The sequence below is a fragment of the Bolinopsis microptera genome, chromosome 13 (genome assembly GCF_026151205.1).
Source record: "Bolinopsis microptera isolate Bmic1 chromosome 13, MBARI_Bmic_1.0, whole genome shotgun sequence".
Lineage (NCBI taxonomy): Eukaryota > Metazoa > Ctenophora > Tentaculata > Lobata > Bolinopsidae > Bolinopsis > Bolinopsis microptera.
Window position 1 is genome coordinate 927,980 of NC_087084.1, and position 18,865 is coordinate 946,844.

Here is an 18,865-nt window from a genome sequence, read left to right on the forward strand (position 1 = left end):
TCTGTCTGTCTGTCTGTCTGTCTGTCTGTCTGTCTGTCTGTCTGTCTGTCTGTCTGTCTGTCTGCCTGTCTGTCTGTCTGTCTGTCTGTCTGTCCGTCCGTCGGTATGTCCTTCCGTCCGTCCGTCCGTCCGTCCGTCCGTCTGCCTGTCCGTCTGCCTGTTCCCCTAGTGTATATTCTCATATTTTTAGGACAAACTACTCCTAACCCTAACCAACTCTGCACTAAAGAATTTCCAAGTTCTGAGTGAAGCTTGGAGCGGTGTAAGTGATGACATGAGAATAGAGCCTAGAGCGGTGAGCCCCCTAATGGTACATAACTTGTGTGGAGTTAATATTACTGTCAGGGCCAAGCAGGACGGCTCTAGAAACGCGGTAAATACACATTACACGTCATGTGCACCTTTAACATTTTGTAATATCTTATCTTGTTTTAGACGATAGCTGATAATGTTAAATAGAGGGAGTTATGTGCCTCGCCGGGCTAAAGTAGTGGATGACCTTGCTGTACGGCAAGTTAAACAAGGATCTGAAACTACTAGGTTCCGTACAGACTCAACTCTGCACCCGTGTCAATATGTTCATTATATGTAAGCCTCTTGATTTATAATATAAATATGTAAATTCAGGAGCAATTCAATGCATTGCAATTCAATTCAATTCAATTCAATTCAATTCAATTCAATTCAATTCAATTCAATTCAATTCAATTCAATTCAATTCAATTCAATTCAATTCAATTCAATTCAATGCAATGCAATTCAATGCAATTCAATTCAATTCAATGCAATGCAATTCAATGCAATTCAATTCAATTCAATTCAATTCAATGCAATGCAATGCAATTCAATTCAATGCAATTCAATGCAATGCAATTCAATGCAATTCAATGCACTGCAATGCAATTCAATTCAATTCAATTCAATTCAATTCAATTCAATTCAATTCAATTCAATTCAATCCAATCCAATTCAATATAATTCAATGCAATTCAATTCAATTCAATTCAATTCAATGCAATGCAATTCAATGCAATTCAATGCAATGCAATTCAATTCAATTCAATTCAATTCAATTCAATTCAATTCAATTCAATTCAATTCAATGCAATTCAATTCAATGCAATTCAATGCAATGCAATGCAATTCAATTCAATTCAATGCAATTCAATTCAATGCAATTCAATTCAATTCAATTCAATGCAATGCAATGCAATTCAATGTAAGGCAATTCAATTCAATTCAATGCAATTCAATGCAATTCAATGCAATTCAATGCAATGCAATTCAATTCAATTAAATTCAATGTAATGCAATTCAATTCAATTCAATTCAATTCAATTCAATTCAATTCAATTCAATTCAATTCAATTCAATTCAATTCAATTCAATTCAATTCAATGCAATTCAATTTAATTCTAATCAATTCAACTCTAATTAATTCAATTCTAATTCATTAAATAATAACTATATTTCCAGCCTCCACCAGAGTTCCAGCTTGAGCACGATGAGAAACAAGGCCTGAAGCTGGAGGCTACGAAACGAGGCAAGGACCGAGGGAAGAGGGCGCTAGAGCGGAGTCACAGTTCTAAAGGCACTGATATCTCTGATGCTGCTACTATCAGTGTTAAGATAGAGGTACACTTCTCTAGTCAATGTAGCGAGTGAAACTTAGCACAAGTTGATAAGATTCTTGAAAATAAATAAGAAAATATTTACATTCTCACAGCCTCCAAGCTTGAGTTTGTGTCACGTGATCGGAATACTGTGTTCTGATTGGTTAGTTTGTGTCACGTGGTGTGAAGACTGTGCTCTGATTGGTTAACGTATTATCCCAGGGTTACGAGGAGATTAAAGATGTGCAGATTGTTCAGGCAGGACTGTATATATACGGGCTGATACCTGCTATGAAGACTAACTCCCGCCGTGAGGTACTTTTACAGCTAACAGTATTTAAGGGGGAGAGAAGGGGGGATACATTAGAATACTTTTACAGCTAACAGTACTAGTATTTAGGGGGGAGAGAAGGAGGATACATTAGAATAACCCAACTTATCTCGAATTAAAGGCGCTGTTGAGTCAAGTAATCAGCAGGATACACCAAATTAGCTCCCTCTTTTGGTCTGAAGAGCCACTGCTTAAACTTAAAAGTGTCCTTTTAGTTGAATATCTACAATTTTGAATATCGGAAATTTATGACGGACAATTTTGACAAATGACAGGCTGATTGGTTAATCACTGTCACATGTCAGAAACAATATCTTTAACCAGGATTATCTAAAAAACAGTGCTGGAGGTTGTTTATCAGGATGTTAAGAGTTTGCTGATCACTGTAAACAAGTTATCAAGGTGTTAATAGTTTGCTGATCACTCTAAACAAAAAAACAAGTTATGGTGCCGAATAGTTATAGTTGTGATAAGTGACTGTACAGAGTAAATATTTGTACTGCACAAAGATGAGCAAAAGTTGCAATTATCAAATGAGTTATAATTATATCTCTTTGATTGTTATACTTATATTTAGTAGTACATGTCCTGACTTTCTCAGTCCTCTGAAGCCATTTCTCCGTTTCCTGAACCTATTCTACTGTGGTCACTATATCTACTACTCCATGTCCCATGATATGGTTACTATAGTCACTTCAGTCACTATGATCACCATGGTTACTTAAGTCACTATGGTCAGTGGTCACTACAGTCACTATGGTCACTACAGTCACTACAGTCACTATGGTCACTACGGTCTCTATGGTCACTACATGAGCCACTATGATCACTATGGTCACTACAGTCACTATGGTCAGTACGGTCACTATGGTCACTACAGTCACTATGGTCACTACAGTCACTACAGTCACTATGGTCACTACAGTCACTACAGACACTACAGTCACTACAGTCACTATAGTCACTACAGTCACTACAGTCACTATGGTCACTATGGTTACTACAGTCATTATGGTCACTACAGTCACTACAGTCACTACAGTCACTACAGACACTACAGTCACTACAGTCACTACAGTCACTACACTCATTACAGTCACTATGGTCACTATGGTCACTATGGTCACTATGGTCACTATGGTCACACCTCAGTCCACTATCCGCTCAGCGACGTATTGGTATGATGGAGAGAAGACGAACCTCTTTCAACGTGAAGCTGCACACACCACTCCCTGAGGAGGGGGAAGTGAGTTTAACATTAACACGTGTTCTGTAACACGTGTTCTGCTTCTGTCACGTGTTCTGTTTTTAGAGTTCTGTGACTTCTGTGGTGTGGGAAAAGCTTTATAAAACTTTAAGAGAATTCCCAGAGAATTGTCAGCATGACTGATTTAAAATGTGTTTTTTATTCTGCATAACTTTTAGTGGCTCTGTAAACAAGATGGTGTGTTCTTTATTAGTTATTAGTCTGTTTAGTGTTGCTTGTGGTGTTTATAGTTGCTGTTTTGATCATGTTGGTTAAGTTCTAATTAATTATCAACAACTTTAACATTATAAACAGAGGTTACGAGAATAAGGTTCAGTTAGTAAAACAGAGCGCTGTTGTTCCAGGTCCTATAGTTTTTACTATAAATATAGTAACATTAAAGTACATTGTAACTCCGTCTAACTGTCTAACTGCAGATTTTGCAGTATTTAACTACAGTATATACTATATAATAAAACAAATATTTAATAAAACAAATATTTATTTTTACGGCACAATCAAACAATATCAATAATAAATAAATCAGGGGAGGTTTGAAGAGGTTTCAAGTGCCGAAGGCCACTGCTTATCTTTAGGATTTGAGAGTGACCTGTGCTACTACTTATAGTAGTAGTAGTACTAGTATTTAACAACAGTATATAGTAGTAGTATTAGTATTTAATTAAGGCAGTACTATTAGCTGCTAGTATTTAATTAAGGTGGACTCTTCATTCCTGGAAGAGCTGATCGTGGTATAATCACTTATCAGTACTATTTGAAAATATTAACAAAGGTTTTTCCTGCTTCTGCATTAAGGAACCAGGAAACAAAGATTAATGAGTTTGTAAATTATTTAGTCCCCTAAGAAACTGAAAGTGCTCTCTGTTTTCTCCTGAATGGTAATTGTCGGTTCAATTACCAGCACTAAATATTCGTGCAATTATTAAACCGTAAGATTTAAAACAAGAAGATTTCCATACACTACAAGCTCTGATCAGTTCGCTTCATAATATTATGCTTTAAATTTACGATAAACACTTGTATTTAAATTTTCGTAGAAATTGCCGTAAAACTTAACTTGTATCTGTAATTTAATAAATTTGGGGCAAAAAGTGAACTATGCTCATGTCTTATACCTTTATACACATCAGTATTCTGTACACTGCACGTGTCAAGTACAAATTGGGCTTATTGCATAGTAGTAATCTTTCTGGGTCGATCATATAGTTGGGGACGAAGTTTTGTTTTGGAACACTGAGTGGAGACTCTCACTTCATCCCCAACTATCAAATTATTGCATAATACTAATAGATTAAAATACACGCGCCGCGCATGTACTGACTACAGACTATACATCACAACTCCACCGTGCGTGTATTTCTCGTTGTCATGGTAAAGTGTGACGAACGGAAACTAAATCTAAACCCACCTTCCTCGTTCTCCAAAATCCCTCTTTTCTGCAAAAACGACCATTCGTAACCTTTCACTTGACATTTTTGCTTCGTAAAATGGTGAATGGAAAAATTATAATTATTTATCTATTTATTAAATATTATGCAGTTATTTATTTATTGAATAATTATGCGATCATTAAACCAAGGTGGAGAGATACACGCTGAAAAGAGAAGTAACGTACTTGGATAGATTAAAATTACAACTAACCAACATGGAAACGTCTAGTTTCGTGGTAACTAATAGCAACCACTCAGCTGCATGTCTGCTAGTTTCGTGGTAACTAATAGCAACCACTCAGCTGCATGTCTGCTAGTATGGTGGTAACTAATAGCAACCACTCAGCTGCATGTCTGCTAGTTTCGTGGTAACTAATAGCAACCACTCAGCTGCATGTCTGCTAGTATGGTGGTAACTAATAGCAACCACTCAGCTGCATGTCTGCTAGTTTCGTGGTAACTAATAGCAACCACTCAGCTGCATGTCTGCTAGTTTCGTGGTAACTAATAGCAACCACTCAGCTGCATGTCTGCTAGTATCGTGGTAACTAATAGCAACCACTCAGCTGCATGTCTGCTAGTATCGTGGTAACTAATAGCAACCACTCAGCTGCATGTCTGCTAGTATCATGGTAACTAATAGCAACCACTCAGCTGCATGTCTGCTAGTATCGTGGTAACTAGAAGCAACCACTCAGCTGCATGTCTGCTAGTTTCGTGGTAACTAATAGCAACCACTCAGCTGCATGTCTGCTAGTATGGTGGTAACTAATAGCAAGCACTCAGCTGCATGTCTGCTAGTTTCGTGGTAACTAGTAGCAACCACTCAGCTGCATGTCTGCTAGTATCGTGGTAACTAATAGCAACCACTCAGCTGCATGTCTGCTAGTTTCGTGGTAACTAATAGCAACCACTCAGCTGCATGTCTGCTAGTATCGTGGTAACTAATAGCAACCACTCAGCTGCATGTCTGCTAGTATGGTGGTAACTAATAGCAACCACTCAGCTGCATGTCTGCTAGTATCGTGGTAACTAATAGCAACCACTCAGCTGCATGTCTGCTAGTTCCGTGGTAACTAATAGCAACCACTCAGCTGCATGTCTGCTAGTTCCGTGGTAACTAATAGCAACCACTCAGCTGCATGTCTGCTAGTTTCGTGGTAACTAATAGCAACCACTCAGCTGCATGTCTGCTAGTTTCGTGGTAACTAATAGCAACCACTCAGCTGCATGTCTGCTAGTATCGTGGTAACTAATAGCAACCACTCAGCTGCATGTCTGCTAGTATCGTGGTAACTAATAGCAACCACTCAGCTGCATGTCTGCTAGTTTCGTGGTAACTAATAGCAACCACTCAGCTGCATGTCTGCTAGTATCGTGGTAACTAATAGCAACCACTCAGCTGCATGTCTGCTAGTATCGTGGTAACTAATAGCAACCACTCAGCTGCATGTCTGCTAGTTTCGTGGTAACTAATAGCAACCACTCAGCTGCATGTCTGCTAGTTCCACATTACTCTTGAGTCTAATTAATTATCTTGTTCAAATCTAAAACATTTAATAATATTTTTTGCTTACAATGATTAATTTTACCTTTTTTTCATCTGTTCCAGTTTTTTTTGAATTATCTCTAAATAATCTTTCGTCTGCATAGTACTAATTTATTCGTGCTAGATAATTTCACAAATTAACTTTTTTAAATCTCTTTAACTTCTTATCCCTTTACAGCTCTCCTATTATTAACAACTGGGTGCATGTTCCGTATTGTTTTTTCAGCTGCCTATTTGGATGCTAAACTGCTGAAACCACTAGAATTAACTCATGATTAATTGAAAAAAAATTATCTTTCTAGATGCGCCCCTCTCGTGTTCTTATTATCTCTCATGTTACTTAACCACGTGACACGTGACAAATGACACGTGACACGTGACAAATGACAAATGACAAATGACACGTGACACCTCCCCCCTCAGCGTAACGTGCTGGTAGAAGTAACAGTAGTAAGAAGCAGCAAGACGGTCACTATCCGGTCTCCTCTTAACTTCCACAACAAACAACGTGTACCTGTCAGGTTGTTATCTTACTTAATTATACTATACATTTATTAATAATGGAATATAGTATTATAATGGAATAGTATTATTAATCAAATAATGATCATGAAAATAATGAGATGAAAATTATTAACATTTAATTGTTATCAACTAACATTTAATTGTTATCAAATTAAAATAACTAACATTTTAAATTAAAATACATAACTAACATTTTAATTGCTATTAAATTAAAATAACTAACATTTAATTGTTATTAAATTAAAATAACTAACATTTAATTATCATTAAATTAAAATAACTAACATTTTGATTGTTCTTCAGATTATGGTACTCTGCTCCTGACGATTCAACAAACAGAGAACTCGTAAGTGCCACCCCTCACACGTGTTACGTGGTGTGCGCGTCATTCTGATATCACGTGACACATTTCGCGCGTGACACGTGCAGATTGAAATGATTCGAATGATTTCCCTCACTTTTTTACCTGTTAATAAAAAGCTATGAAGCTTCCATTCCACACAAGTGTAAGCAAAGAGGAAGATATTCATGCATTTCTGCACGAGGAGCCCATCACAGCAACCAACAATTAAAAACCTTGTTACTTGTTTATGTGAATGGGAATCTTTGATCTGAATTTTCCTTTCTATAGGTAACTGTAGACATTAAGTCGTTTCAAGTAGGTCCTGCATGTCCTGCATGTTCTGCTGTGTTACTTGTTATTCTCTCTACACGTTCTCTGAATACGCTAAACAATATGCTAAATATACTAAACATTCACTGAATATCCCACATATTCTCTGAATATCCCACATATTCACTGAATATCCCACATATTCACTGAATATCCCACATATTCTCTGAATATCCCACATATTCTCTGAATATCCCACATATTCACTGAATATCCCACATATTCTCTGAATATCCCACATATTCTCTGAATATCCCACATATTCTCTGAATATCCCACATATTCTCTGAATATCCCACATATTCTCTGAATATCCCACATACGCAAAATTTACGTATTTCTGCAGCTACGCTACATAATTTCATATTTTGTGGCGAATGAAGCATTTTTGTGATTATACATTAAACAACATTTGCAGCGCTTTTAAATTTTTAATGATTGGAAATGTTTTATCGCATGGTTGGAAATTTTTTATCGCATGGTATGGGTTAGTTTTCGGGTCGTTTTAAAATTTAAGTCAATTTTAATTAAAATTGAATCATTAAAAATTCATTAAAAAATAACTAATTGATGTTATTCGCCCACAGGTGAGCAGGATCGAAGCAGGTGCTAAATATTCTGTCCCTCTTGACGCCCAAATTTGTGGTGAGTAAAAAATAGTGGAGCATATTCATGTCTAAATCCATTTGTAAGTTAACAAGTAGCTGATTACAAATTAATTATATTAATTATTGAATTACCTCCTGTAGGTACCGGGGACTCCCACCATTTCCACATTTCGCCCGATATAGACGGACACTCCCCCTCCTTCCCACCGCTCTCCACCTCCAAACTGAAGAATGATACCCACCACTTTGTGGCCAGCTACCCTGCTACAAGAGGTACTGAACTGCTACCGGAACATGGCTCCTTCTCCATGCAGCCTCTAAACGTCAGGTGAGCCCCCCCCCCCTCCTTCTTGCCTACACAGCCCCCCCCCCTCCTTCTCTATACAGCCCCCCCCCCTCCTTCTCTATACAGCCCCCCCTCCTTCTCTATACAGCCCCCCCCCCTCCTTCTCTATACAGCCCCCCCTCCTTCTCTATACAGCCCCCCCCCCCCCTCCTTCTCTATACAGCCCCCCCCTCCTTCTCTATACAGCCCCCCCTCCTTCTCTATACAGCCCCCCCCCCCCCTCCTTCTCTATACAGCCCCCCCCCCCCCCCCTCCCTCATTCTCTATACAGCCCCCCTTCCTTATCTATACAGCCCCCCCCCCTCCTTCTCTATACAGCCCCCCCTCCTTCTCTATACAGCCCCCCCCCCTCCTTCTCTATACAGCCCCCCCCCCTCCTTCTCTATACAGCCCCCCCCCCTCCTTCTCTATACAGCCCCCCCCCCTCCTTCGCTATACAGGCCCCCCCCTCCTCCTTCTCTATACAGCCCCCCCCCCCCCCCTTCTCTATTCTCTACTCCGCTAGTTTTATTTTGATTCATTGATTGCTACTAAATTTGAAAGTTTAATTCTGAAACTCTATTAATATGGAATATGACAAGTGATATATTCTAGGAACCCCTCAAGATTGAACCTGCAGAATGCTCTATACCACACCATCTCCATTAACCCCCCTGTTATCATTTGTAACAAACTCCCCGTCACTCTCAGGTAAGGTATTAGAGAGCTAGCTCTACAATCCGGTTCTTTTCTGACAGTCTCTTTTTTGAAATTCTGGAGTTTTTACCCACATTTTTATCTTGGGTATTCCTATCTTGGATAAAGAAGTATTCCTAAAACACCTCGAGAAACCATCAGAACCAATCGCCGACCCATACTACAGGATAATTACATTAGTTACTGATGTAACTACAGGATACAATATAACACTTACTGTCTCACTACAGGATACAGGGAATAGGTACTACCATGCTATCTAGAGTAACACTTACTATCTCACTACAGGATACAGGGAATAGGTACTACTATGCTATCTAGAGACATCCCGGCAGGACAGCGAGAACACTTTAACATGATAGACACTTCCACTGACCCTTCTATCATCCTCCGGATTATTAACTACCATGACATGGGGTTCGATTGGTCTGGTCAGTTTTAGAAGATATTTTCTGAATATTTAACACATTCTTTTAATATTTCACATATTCTTTGAACATTACACATATTCTTTGAATATTTCACATATTCTTTGAATATTTCACATATTCTTTGAATATTTCACGCATTCTTTTAATATTTCACGCATTCTATGAATATTTCACACATTCTTTAGATATTTCACGCATTCTTTGAATATTTCACATATTCTTTGAATATTTCACGCATTTTAAAAATATTTCACAGATTCTATGAATATTTCATACATTCTTTAGATATTTCACGCATTCTTTGAATATTTAACACATTCTTTTAATATTTCACATATTCTTCAGTGAATATTTTAATCTTTACATGTTCTCTGAATTTCTTGCAGAAATAGTATATCATTGAAAGCCTATATTATATATTAATTTTCTGTAATTTATTTAAAAGTAAGACCTTTGCTTTTCCCTCCAGGTGAGTTTAATATAGACGTGAAGAAGTTCGAAGAAAACTCCCAACAGTATGTAACCATGACAGCGAGTGTTAACAACCTTACTAACCGTGTTACACTGGGCGTGGTCGCTAAAGTAACTGACGGTCTTATCTTAACTGTATATAGTTCTTACTGGATGGTTAATTGTACTGGCAAACAGCTACATTATCAAGGTGACTTATTTGCAATTAATTTGTGAATTAATTAATTAATTTAAGTTCTGACCAACGTTATAAATATTACCAGGAATGACAGGTAATATTACTACTACTTACTACTACATTATATTATACATTATGTTACCAGGTATAACCGACTCATCAGAGATACTAGATCCCCCCACCATCCAACAACCCATGTTATTCTCCTTCCTACACACTGACAAGAGTAAACAGAAACTAAGGGTGAAAGTAGAGAGGGCGGGGTGGAGCGAGTATTTTAATATTGACACAGTTGGTAGCAGTGGTAGCATAAGGTTAGTGTTAATACTGTGCTCTGATTGGTTAGTTTGTGTCACGTAGTATGAATACTGTGTTCTGATTGGTTGGTTTATGCCACGTGGTGTTAATACTGTGCACTCTGATTGGTTAGTTTGTGTCACGTGGTGTTAATACTGTGCTCTGATTGGTTTGTGTGTGTCACGTGGTGTTAATACTGTGCTCTGATTGGTTAGTTTGTGTCACGTGGTATGAATACTGTGCTCTGATTGGTTTGTTTGTGTCACGTGGTGTTAATAATGTACTCAGTTTGTTATCTATAATTTGTACTCAGATCGTTTGATGAGGAGAATGACTGTTACTACGAGGTGGGAGTAACTATAGCGCTATCTAATATTCAGCTCACCAACATTGTTACATTCTATCCTCGCTTCCAGGTTAGTAGTTCGTGCGATAATTAGATGGACAATTAGTAATTGTATTAGTATTATCATATAATTATTCCACATTTAGATATAAATGTTTCAAGCAATACGAAGGCAGACTTTATTAACTTTAATAATATAAGAAGTTAATCAAATAAAATTGTATTGATTGAAAATAACAATTAACCCTAGTTACAGGTGATAAACGAGCTACATTTCCCTATAACAGTACGAGGAGAGCTGAGCTCTGAACTGACAGAGTGTAGATGTAATAAAGTTACTCCGTTCTGGCCGGGATGTAAAGATGATCACTCCCTAGTTGTAAAGATACGTAAAGGTAACTTCATGATAATCCTTCGGCATTTCATTGATCTCTCCAAGGAGGGGGGGGGGCCCTCTCTCCAAGCCACACACTATCAAATCCATTTTATTCAGACAACTTAATAAGCTAAAAAGTTGTATCGACTTCAACGCAAATTTTTCTTACTATTCGAGAAAGTTCTGACACACGAAAGCATCAATATAATTTTATAAGTGTGAAAGTAACATTATAATCTTATTATGATTGAACTCCAAGGTAAGCCCACAATGGCGATCCCTCTCCACACCACACAACAGACTGTAATACGTGCTGACGCCTCCACGGACGAGGCATGCTCCTTCATATCAATAGTAGTGTTTGTAGATGTGAGGACAGCCACAACAGAGATAAGAATAGGAACATACTATCTGGGGGCAGCCCCTGTTCGGATTGAGAACTTGCTCTCAGAGTCCAGTATATGTTTTAAACAGCACAGTGCCATGTCCTTTGTAACTGTTCCTCCTCATAACAGCATCTTGTACACCTGGGACTTTCCTGATAAGAAGAGGGAACTGTATTGGTGTGTCCAGGTCAGTAGGGTACTCTTCAGTACTATCTAAAATGTAGATGTACTAAAGGGTGTCCTAAGAAGATACTCCTTCAGCTTCAGTACTATCTAAAATGTAGATGTACTAAAGGGTGTCCTAAGAAGATACTCCTTCAGTGCTATCTAAAATGTAGATGTACTAAAGAGTGTCCTAAGAAGATACTCCTTCAGTACTATCTAAAATGTAGATGTACTAAAGAGTGTCCTAAGAAGATACTCCTTCAGTACTATCTAAAATGTAGATGTACTAAAGAGTGTCCTAAGAAGATATTCCTTCAATACTATCTAAAATGTAGATGTACTAAAGGGTGTCCTAAGAAGATACTTCTTCAGTACTATCTAAAATGTAGATGTACTAAAGGGTGTCCTAAGAAGATACTCCTTCAATACTATCTAAAATGTAGATGTACTAAAGAGTGTCCTAAGAAGATACTCATTCAGTACTATCTAAAATGTAGATGTACTAAAGAGTGTCCTAAGAAGATACTCCTTCAGAATATCTAAAATGTAGATGTACTAAAGGGTGCCCTAAGAAGATACTCCTTCAGTACTGTCTAAAATGTAGATGTACTAAAGAGATACTCCTTCAGTGCATCTACATTGTAACGTACTGTAAATATAGAACTATATTATTCTATACTATAAGTAGCTACTTATCTTATTTCTAGCATTATTATTTATTACATTCAGTGCTGGTGAGTGCACTTAATTAATCCATTTTACTATTTTATTGAACTCAAAAATTACACAATAAAATATGCCCTACGTCATGTGCTATCTCTTACGTCATGTCTTACACATCTCATGTTTAGGGAGATGAGAAGAACCAGAAAAAAGCGGATTTTGTGAAAGATAACTGTGTTAGTTTTGTGTACCACGACCTTCTCTCCCAGAGACAGCGGAAAGCTCAGGTGTGCTACACTGCTGCAAAGTTATTTCTACTGTGTATTCTTTGGTTATACAGAGCAACGAATTTATGTGTAGTATTAAAATTTTATAAAAAATGCCAAAGTGGCTGCCTAAGTTAAGACTTTAAGATTTGGGTTTGTTAAGAAAGATTGCTGTTTGTCGCATACATATTCTGGGGTCTTCAGCAGAAGATCTCGGAGTGTGTATGACTTGTATAAATACAAAAAGGATAAATTATGTGATTTTTATGCATTTGATTTCATAACACTAACAGAAAACAAAATACAATACAATAATTCATGCACATATCTTAAAAAACATATCAAACTCTCTCAGGTGGTGAGTTTCCTTGACGGTCTGCAGCGAGTGCTACTGTTCACAGATAACCTTAATGTAGCAGACTGTGTGGGTCAAGAGGTTATAAAGATAGAGCAGAGCCACCTGTTGTTCGAACTGTCCTTCCCTCAGGCTATTGGTGTTTCCTTGGTGGACGGTACCCCTCAGGTACTGTGTTGCTGAATTCAGTTAAACAAAAATTTATTTATATATATATAAATAAGAATTTACCCAGAACTACCGTTGCGGTCCCCAATTTTTGACATGAATTTGGATTCTTGATTTGCCAGCTAAAATTACAATTTTTCTACTGTTAATATAGTTAATTTTAAAAGTCTGGTCATTACGATAAGTGATACAATGCAGGAAGTGTCGTATATACAGTTGGACAGTAGTGGTGCAATATGGGAGAGGAAGCTGAAGAAGAGGGATCGGTACAAGTACCTGTGTACCCAGATCTCTGAGTCATTAGAGACCGCCTTCAATGCAGGTACCTTGTCTGTATATCTTGTCTTTGTACCTTGTCTTTGTACCTTGTCTTTGTACCTTGTCTTTGTACCTTGTCTTTGTACCTTGTCTTTGTACCTTGTCTTTGTACCTTGTCTTTGTATCTTGTCTGTATACCTTGTCTGTATATCTTGTCTTTGTATCTTGCCTCTGTATATTGTCTTTATATTGTCTTTATATTGTCGAAATAAAGAATCCCAAATATTAGATGGAGATAAAGTTTCGTTTAACAGTTAAGGAGTGACAGATAATCATAAGTTGAGTCACGGCTGAATAGTTGAGGATATGTTGGTTTGTTCAGACAGGAGTTTCAAGAGCTGTAGTGAGCGTGTTAGATATTCCTTCACACGTAGATCTTCTCACTGAAACAGGGGGTGTGGGTTTCAGTGTATAATAGTACGGAATAGTATAATAGTATATGAATAGTACGGAATGCAGTGATACCAACATTCAAATAATTAAATCCCCACCCCCTTTCCTCCCCAGTCCCCACCCCCTCCCCACTCCCCACCCACTCCCCTCCCCACCCCCTCCCCACCCCCTCACCCCTCCCCACTCCCCTCCTCGCCCCCTCACTCCCCTCCTCACCCCTCCTCCCCCTCCCCACTCCCCTCCTCACTCCCCTCCTCACTCCCTCATCACCCCCTCCCCACTCCCCTCCTCCCCACTCCCCTCCTCACTCCCTCATCACCCCCTCCCCACTCCCCACCCACTCCCCTCCCCGCCCCCTCCCCACCCCCTCACCCCCTCCCCACTCCCCTCCTCACCCCCTCACTCCCCTCCCCACCCCCTCACCCCCTCCCCACTCCCCTCCTCACCCCCTCACTCCCCTCCTCACTCCCCTCCCAACCCCTCCCCACTCCCCACCCACTCCCCTCCTTACCCCCTCCTTACCCACTCCCCACCCACTCCCCTCCCCTGTAATTACCTGTCATTGAGCAGGGCCTGTAGGATGTTATCTGATGTCTCCTGTCGAGTAGGAAGGTTCTGAAGCTCCTAACAGTAAGACTACAGATAAAGAAGTTGGTGAGGAGGTTGAAGAGTAGGAAGCAGTTAGCTAGTCTGTAGTACAGAGTGTGGAATGTGGTGGAACTAGTGTAGTTAAACTCCACGAATGGTTCAGTGAACTGGTAGACAGTGTAGGGTAGGATGGATATAGTGTACACTACTGCTGTCAGCACTACTGTTATTATCCCCTGTGATCTGATGAGCCCTCTACACTGTCGGGAGGTGTTGCGCGCTCTTCTCAGGTGCAGCACCAGCATTACAGTAGCACTCACTATCACAAAGTTGGGGATAAAGCCCAGAGTGATAGAGGTTACCATGGTCAACCACCGTCTCCAGGTATCAGAGGAGAACTTGTAGTTGCAGGTGTATATTCTGTAGTCAAACCACACGTCGTCCTTGCCTAGTATAAGGAATGTAATGGGAAGGTAGAGAGCTAGTCCCCAGATCACAGCACACACAATGTGAACTTGTGAGACTGTCAGGTTCCTCGTCCTTACAGTACCTCTCACTAGTAGCAGTTTACACGTGACCATTGCGCAGATGAGGAGGAGACTAGCTGTAGTTACAGAGTATGCTAGGTAGACTCTCAGAGTACACAGAGTCCCCCCATATACCCATCTGTTACTTATGAGAGGCACCAATGTGAATACTAGGTAGAGGAGGGAGAGGAACATGTCACATGCTGCTATCTGCTCTATGAACAGCACTATAATGCGGTTCAGTTTGATAGCTTTGTACTTTAGAGAGGCTATGAGGATGACAGCGTCTCCTATAAGGGAGGAGATCAACACGAACACTAGCCAGGAGCACCACAGGTAACGCTTCTCTGAGCTCTTAACTCCAAACATGCTGTAGTTGGAGTAGTCCGGGGCGACCATGTTAGGGCGGCTTGTCACGTGATCTTAGAACAGGTGTGATATTTATCACACCAGTCAAATGTATCTCAAACTCTTCATCGTGGTTTTATCATGGTAATCTGTGATTTTGTTTTAAATTTACATTTTTGGAATGGGTTTTTTGGGGTTGGGCACCCCCCATATCGTTATGAAAATATTACCCAAAACCGAAAACGTTTAAGACACACACTTCCAAAATGGATGGATTGAAAACAAGGAAATAACTTAGTTGTGATATTAGACCGAGAGCCCCAGTTTTTATAAAGATAATACGACTGGGACTGTCTCTGTCAAGTTTCACCATGAAGTTGCATGCATCTGTAATAATATAATATGTATTTTGTTAAGACTGAAAACAAGCGGCACACAGAGATACAGCAAGCTAAGTCCCCACAAACTAACATCTGTGGAGGTTGAGCTTATATGCGAAAATATATTCTCAATACAATTATGTCCCTATATTGGTTTTGTTAGATATATTAGATATATAATAGTCCATGTGGATTGTGGGACAGTTTAAAATTGTTTGATTTCGTGAAGTTCATTAGTCTGTTTTATCTTTAATCGCAATACAGATAATTAGTATTGTTATTATAATTAGTATGGTTTATATTATTTTTCGTTAGGTTACTGTTACCAAATATCAAATAATCTGTGCCTGGTTGGTGGTCGTTAGTTTTGTTTTTAATCGTTTGGGTACTGTACCCCCTCGCCCCATTATTCATACTGTATGCTGGACAGATCTGTTGCTCGCGTGTGTGTCCATATTGCGTGTGTGCATCCGGGCTGCACGCACTGTAGTATGTACGTGGAACAAAACTAGTAAAAACGATATCATTCTCTAGCGAGTGTTTAACTCGACGCATTATCAATGCGCTGCTTATCATGACACTATTGATATATCTTCCACTCCTTCATAAACCTAACGCTGCGCGGCTTATCATGACACTATTGATTATATATCTTCCACTCCTTCATAAACCTAACGCTGCGCGGCTTATCATGACACTATTGATATATCTTCCACTCCTTGACAAGCCTACTCCTCCAGATAAAGCAGTAGTTGAGTTTGACGAGCACTCGTTTGACATGAGGAACGAGGAGGACATGGTACTGACCTACCCTGACAGTAACTGTGTGACCGTGAGGAGAACATACCTACCTGCCCTCTGGCTACAGTATACCAGCTCTCCTAGTCAGAACAACATTCACTTCAAGATTAACAGAATACAGGTCATCATCATCTTATTGCTAACATACCTTACCTTACATACCTTACATACCTTACATACCTTACATACGTTACCTTACATACCTTACATACCTTACCTTACATACCTACCTGCCCTCTGGCTACAGTATACCAGCTCTCCTAGTCAGAATAACATTCACTTCAAGATTAACAGAATACAGGTCAGCATCATCTTATTGCTAACATACCTTACCTTACATACCTTACATACCTTACATACCTTACATACGTTACCTTACATACCTTACATACCTTACCTTACATACCTACCTGCCCTCTGGCTACAGTATACCAGCTCTCCTAGTCAGAATAACATTCACTTCAAGATTAACAGAATACAGGTCAGCATCATCTCATTGCTTACACACCTTACATACCTTACATACCTTACATACCTTACATACCTTACATACCTTACATACCTTACCTTACATACCTACCTGCGCTCTGGCTACAGTATACCAGCTCTCCTAGTCAGAATAACATTCACTTCAAGATCAACAGAATACAGGTCATCATCATCTCATTGCTTACACACCTTACATACCTTACATACCTTACATACCTTACATACCTTATATACCTTACATACCTTACATACCTTACCTTACATACCTACCTGCGCTCTGGCTACAGTATACCAGCTCTCCTAGTCAGAACAACATTCACTTCAAGATTAACAGAATACAGGTCATCATCATCTCATTGCTTACACACCTTACATACCTTACATACCTTACATACCTTACATACCTTACTATACCTTACCTTACCTTACATACCTTACCTTACATACCTACCTGCGCTCTGGCTACAGTATACCAGCTCTCCTAGTCAGAACAACATTCACTTCAAGATTAACAGAATACAGGTCATCATCATCTCATTGCTGGAGCTCATTTTTATTGATTAGCAATGCTAAGTTATTGAGGAGAATGATCAAGTAATTAATTAAGTTAACTATGAAACTAACTCCCTTATCTCAGATTGATAACCAGCTAAGAGATGGCGGGGAGTTCCGGCATGTGTTCTATCCGATAGCCCCTCCTTCTCACGCTATCGCTCAACAGCCCCCTAAACCTCTGGTGGAGTTTGCTATGATCAAACAGTCGACCTCTGTAGAGGGCGAGCAGGAGCAGAGTGTGCTGGACCACTACAAATATGTCAAGATGTTGGTCAGTATCTCTCTTTAATGTTATATATTATATCATAAAGGTCTATAGTGGTTTTAAGGGAAAGACTAACAAATTACATTTACTTCTTTAATTATAGTCGCCTATATATTTGAGAATATTTCATCAGTTCACTAACTTGTAACCTGTTCAACAGGTACAGGAGTTTCATATCAAGGTGGATGCAGGGTTCCTAATGTCCGTCATGAACTTCCTCAAAGTGGACGATGACGATATTGTGGATATTGAGAAGCAGGTTTAGTTTTACTTATTTGCAGATTTAACGTAATATATCAATAAATATAGCGTGCTGGTGGATATATCAATAATAGCTTCTACCGATAACAGCCGCACTATATATAGTAATATAGTATGTACTACTATAGGAGTATTAGTAGTAGTATATTAAGTAGTACTATAGGAGTATTAGTAGTAGTAGTATAGTAGGTACTAGCATTAGTAGTAAATACTCCTCCTATTCAGGAGCTGGAGTGGCTGGAAGAAGTAGTATTAGTAGTAAATACTCCTCCTATTCAGGAGCTGGAGTGGCTGGAAGTAGTAGTAATATAGTAGGTACTAGTATTAGTAGTAAATACTCCTCCTATTCAGGAGCTGGAGTGGCTGGAAGAAGTAGTAGTATAGTAGGTACTAGTATTAGTAGTAAATACCCCTCCTATTCAGGAGCTGGAGTGGCTGGAAGAAGTAGGTACTAGTATTAGTAGTAAATACTCCTCCTATTCAGGAGCTGGAGTGGCTGGAAGTAGTAGTAATATAGTAGGTACTAGTATTAGTAGTAAATACTCCTCCTATTCAGGAGCTGGAGTGGCTGGAAGTAGTAGTAATATAGTAGGTACTAGTATTAGTAGTAAATACTCCTCCTATTCAGGAGCTGGAGTAGGTACTAGCATTAGTAGTAAATACTCCTCCTATTCAGGAGCTGGAGTGGCTGGAAGTAGTAGTAATATAGTAGGTACTAGTATTAGTAGTAAATACTCCTCCTATTCAGGAGCTGGAGTGGCTGGAAGAAGTAGTAATATAGTAGGTACTAGTATTAGTAG

The 18,865-nt window shown here is 39.1% G+C and overlaps 3 protein-coding genes across 3 annotated transcripts in view; 1 reads left to right on the top strand and 2 right to left on the bottom strand.

The window, feature by feature from the left end:
- The window catches only part of LOC134825418 (uncharacterized), a 74,112-nt gene that overhangs the window by 20,022 nt on the left and 35,225 nt on the right, over positions 1-18,865 (bottom strand). The gene's annotated exons all lie outside the window — the stretch shown is intronic.
- Positions 1-18,865, top strand: part of LOC134825318 (intermembrane lipid transfer protein VPS13A-like) — a 42,780-nt gene that overhangs the window by 7,136 nt on the left and 16,779 nt on the right. The window contains exons 11-32 of the mRNA XM_063837489.1: positions 191-373; positions 1,477-1,635; positions 1,836-1,928; positions 4,791-4,877; positions 6,614-6,711; positions 7,019-7,061; positions 7,347-7,373; positions 7,976-8,033; positions 8,138-8,324; positions 8,937-9,032; positions 9,327-9,469; positions 9,939-10,130; positions 10,264-10,432; positions 10,729-10,831; positions 11,018-11,156; positions 11,397-11,710; positions 12,540-12,638; positions 12,973-13,140; positions 13,339-13,462; positions 16,435-16,616; positions 17,622-17,810; positions 17,965-18,063. Of these exons, the coding sequence (XP_063693559.1) occupies positions 191-373; positions 1,477-1,635; positions 1,836-1,928; positions 4,791-4,877; positions 6,614-6,711; positions 7,019-7,061; positions 7,347-7,373; positions 7,976-8,033; positions 8,138-8,324; positions 8,937-9,032; positions 9,327-9,469; positions 9,939-10,130; positions 10,264-10,432; positions 10,729-10,831; positions 11,018-11,156; positions 11,397-11,710; positions 12,540-12,638; positions 12,973-13,140; positions 13,339-13,462; positions 16,435-16,616; positions 17,622-17,810; positions 17,965-18,063 (2,952 nt within the window). The remainder of the gene's footprint in view (positions 1-190; positions 374-1,476; positions 1,636-1,835; positions 1,929-4,790; positions 4,878-6,613; positions 6,712-7,018; positions 7,062-7,346; positions 7,374-7,975; positions 8,034-8,137; positions 8,325-8,936; positions 9,033-9,326; positions 9,470-9,938; positions 10,131-10,263; positions 10,433-10,728; positions 10,832-11,017; positions 11,157-11,396; positions 11,711-12,539; positions 12,639-12,972; positions 13,141-13,338; positions 13,463-16,434; positions 16,617-17,621; positions 17,811-17,964; positions 18,064-18,865) is intronic.
- Positions 13,777-15,365, bottom strand: LOC134825420 (octopamine receptor beta-1R-like). The gene is made up of 2 exons (XM_063837596.1): positions 14,408-15,365; positions 13,777-13,841 (listed from the first exon to the last, which is right to left on the bottom strand). Exons 1-2 carry the CDS (start codon positions 15,363-15,365, stop codon positions 13,777-13,779), a joined length of 1,023 nt encoding a protein of 340 aa, XP_063693666.1.